This window comes from the organism of the source record quoted next, assembly GCF_019968955.1.
Source record: "MAG: Porospora cf. gigantea A chromosome Unknown PgA_NODE_10641_length_1180_cov_634.389, whole genome shotgun sequence".
In the NCBI taxonomy this organism is placed as follows: domain Eukaryota; phylum Apicomplexa; class Conoidasida; order Eugregarinorida; family Porosporidae; genus Porospora; species Porospora cf. gigantea A.
In genome coordinates, this window is record NW_027151263.1 from 1 (window position 1) to 1,180 (window position 1,180).

Genomic DNA, 1,180 nt, shown 5'->3' on the forward strand with positions numbered 1-1,180 from the left:
GACGTGGAAGAGGTGTCGTCGCTGCTTGACTGGTCTGCCACGTTCTCAACAGTAGTGACCTCGGTGATCTGTTCAACCACCTTCTCAATGACAGTAGTGGCCTCTGTGATCTCGACAACCTTGGTGTCATTCAAGGGTTCGTCAGTGTCTGATAGGCTTGACGTGGAAGAGGTGTCGCCGCTGCTTGACTGGTCGGCCACGTTCTCCACCTTCTCAATGACAGTAGTCGCCTCTGTGATCTCGACTGCATCAACCTTCGTGTCATCCAAGGACTCGTCCGTGTCTGATAGGCTTGACGTGGAAGAGGTGTCGCTGCTTGACTGGTCGGCCACGTTCTCAACAGTGGTGACTTCGGCGATCTGTTCAACCACCTTCTCAATCACAGTAGTGGCCTCTGTGATCTCGACAACCTTGGTGTCATTCAAGGCCTCGTCAGTGTCTGATAGGCTTGACGTGGAAGAGGTGTCGTCGCTGCTTGTCTGGTCGGCCACGTTCTCAACAGTGGTGACCTCGGTGATCTGGTCAACCACCTTCTCAATGACAGTAGTGGCCTCTGCGATCTCGACAACCTTGGTGTCATTCAAGGGCTCGTCAGTGTCTGATAGGCTTGACGTGGAAGAGGTGTCGTCACTGCTTGTCTGGTCGGCCACGTTCTCAACAGTGGTGACCTCGGTGATCTGGTCAACCACCTTCTCAATGACAGTAGTGGCCTCTGCGATCTCGACAACCTTGGTGTCATTCAAGGGCTCGTCAGTGTCTGATAGGCTTGACGTGGAAGAGGTGTCGTCACTGCTAGTCTGGTCGGTCACGTTCTCAACAGTAGTGACCTCGATGATCTGTTCAGCCACCTTCTCAATGACAGTAGTGGCCTCATTCAAGGGCTCATTAGTGTCTGATAGGCTTGACGTGGAAGAGGTGTCGTCACTGCTTGTCTGGTCGGCCACGTTCTCAACAGTGGTGACCTCGGTGATCTGGTCAACCACCTTCTCAATGACAGTAGTGGCCTCTGCGATCTCGACAACCTTGGTGTCATTCAAGGGCTCGTCAGTGTCTGATAGGCTTGACGTGGAAGAGGTGTCGTCACTGCTAGTCTGGTCGGTCACGTTCTCAACAGTAGTGACCTCGATGATCTGTTCAGCCACCTTCTCAATGACAGTAGTGGCCTCATTCAAGGGCTCAT

The 1,180-nt window shown here is 53.2% G+C and overlaps 1 protein-coding gene across 2 annotated transcripts; it reads right to left on the bottom strand.

Moving 5' to 3' along the window:
* KVP18_003098 (uncharacterized protein) lies at positions 1 to 1,180 on the bottom strand (the record flags this gene model as incomplete). Of its 2 annotated transcripts, none has more annotated exons than XM_067954550.1 (1): positions 1 to 1,180. In XM_067954550.1, a coding segment is annotated over one exon (1,180 nt), but the record flags the coding sequence as incomplete, so codon positions are not given. The 2 variants fall into 2 exon arrangements, with proteins under 2 accessions (XP_067813947.1, XP_067813946.1); XM_067954549.1 differs by having other exon boundaries at positions 60 to 1,145.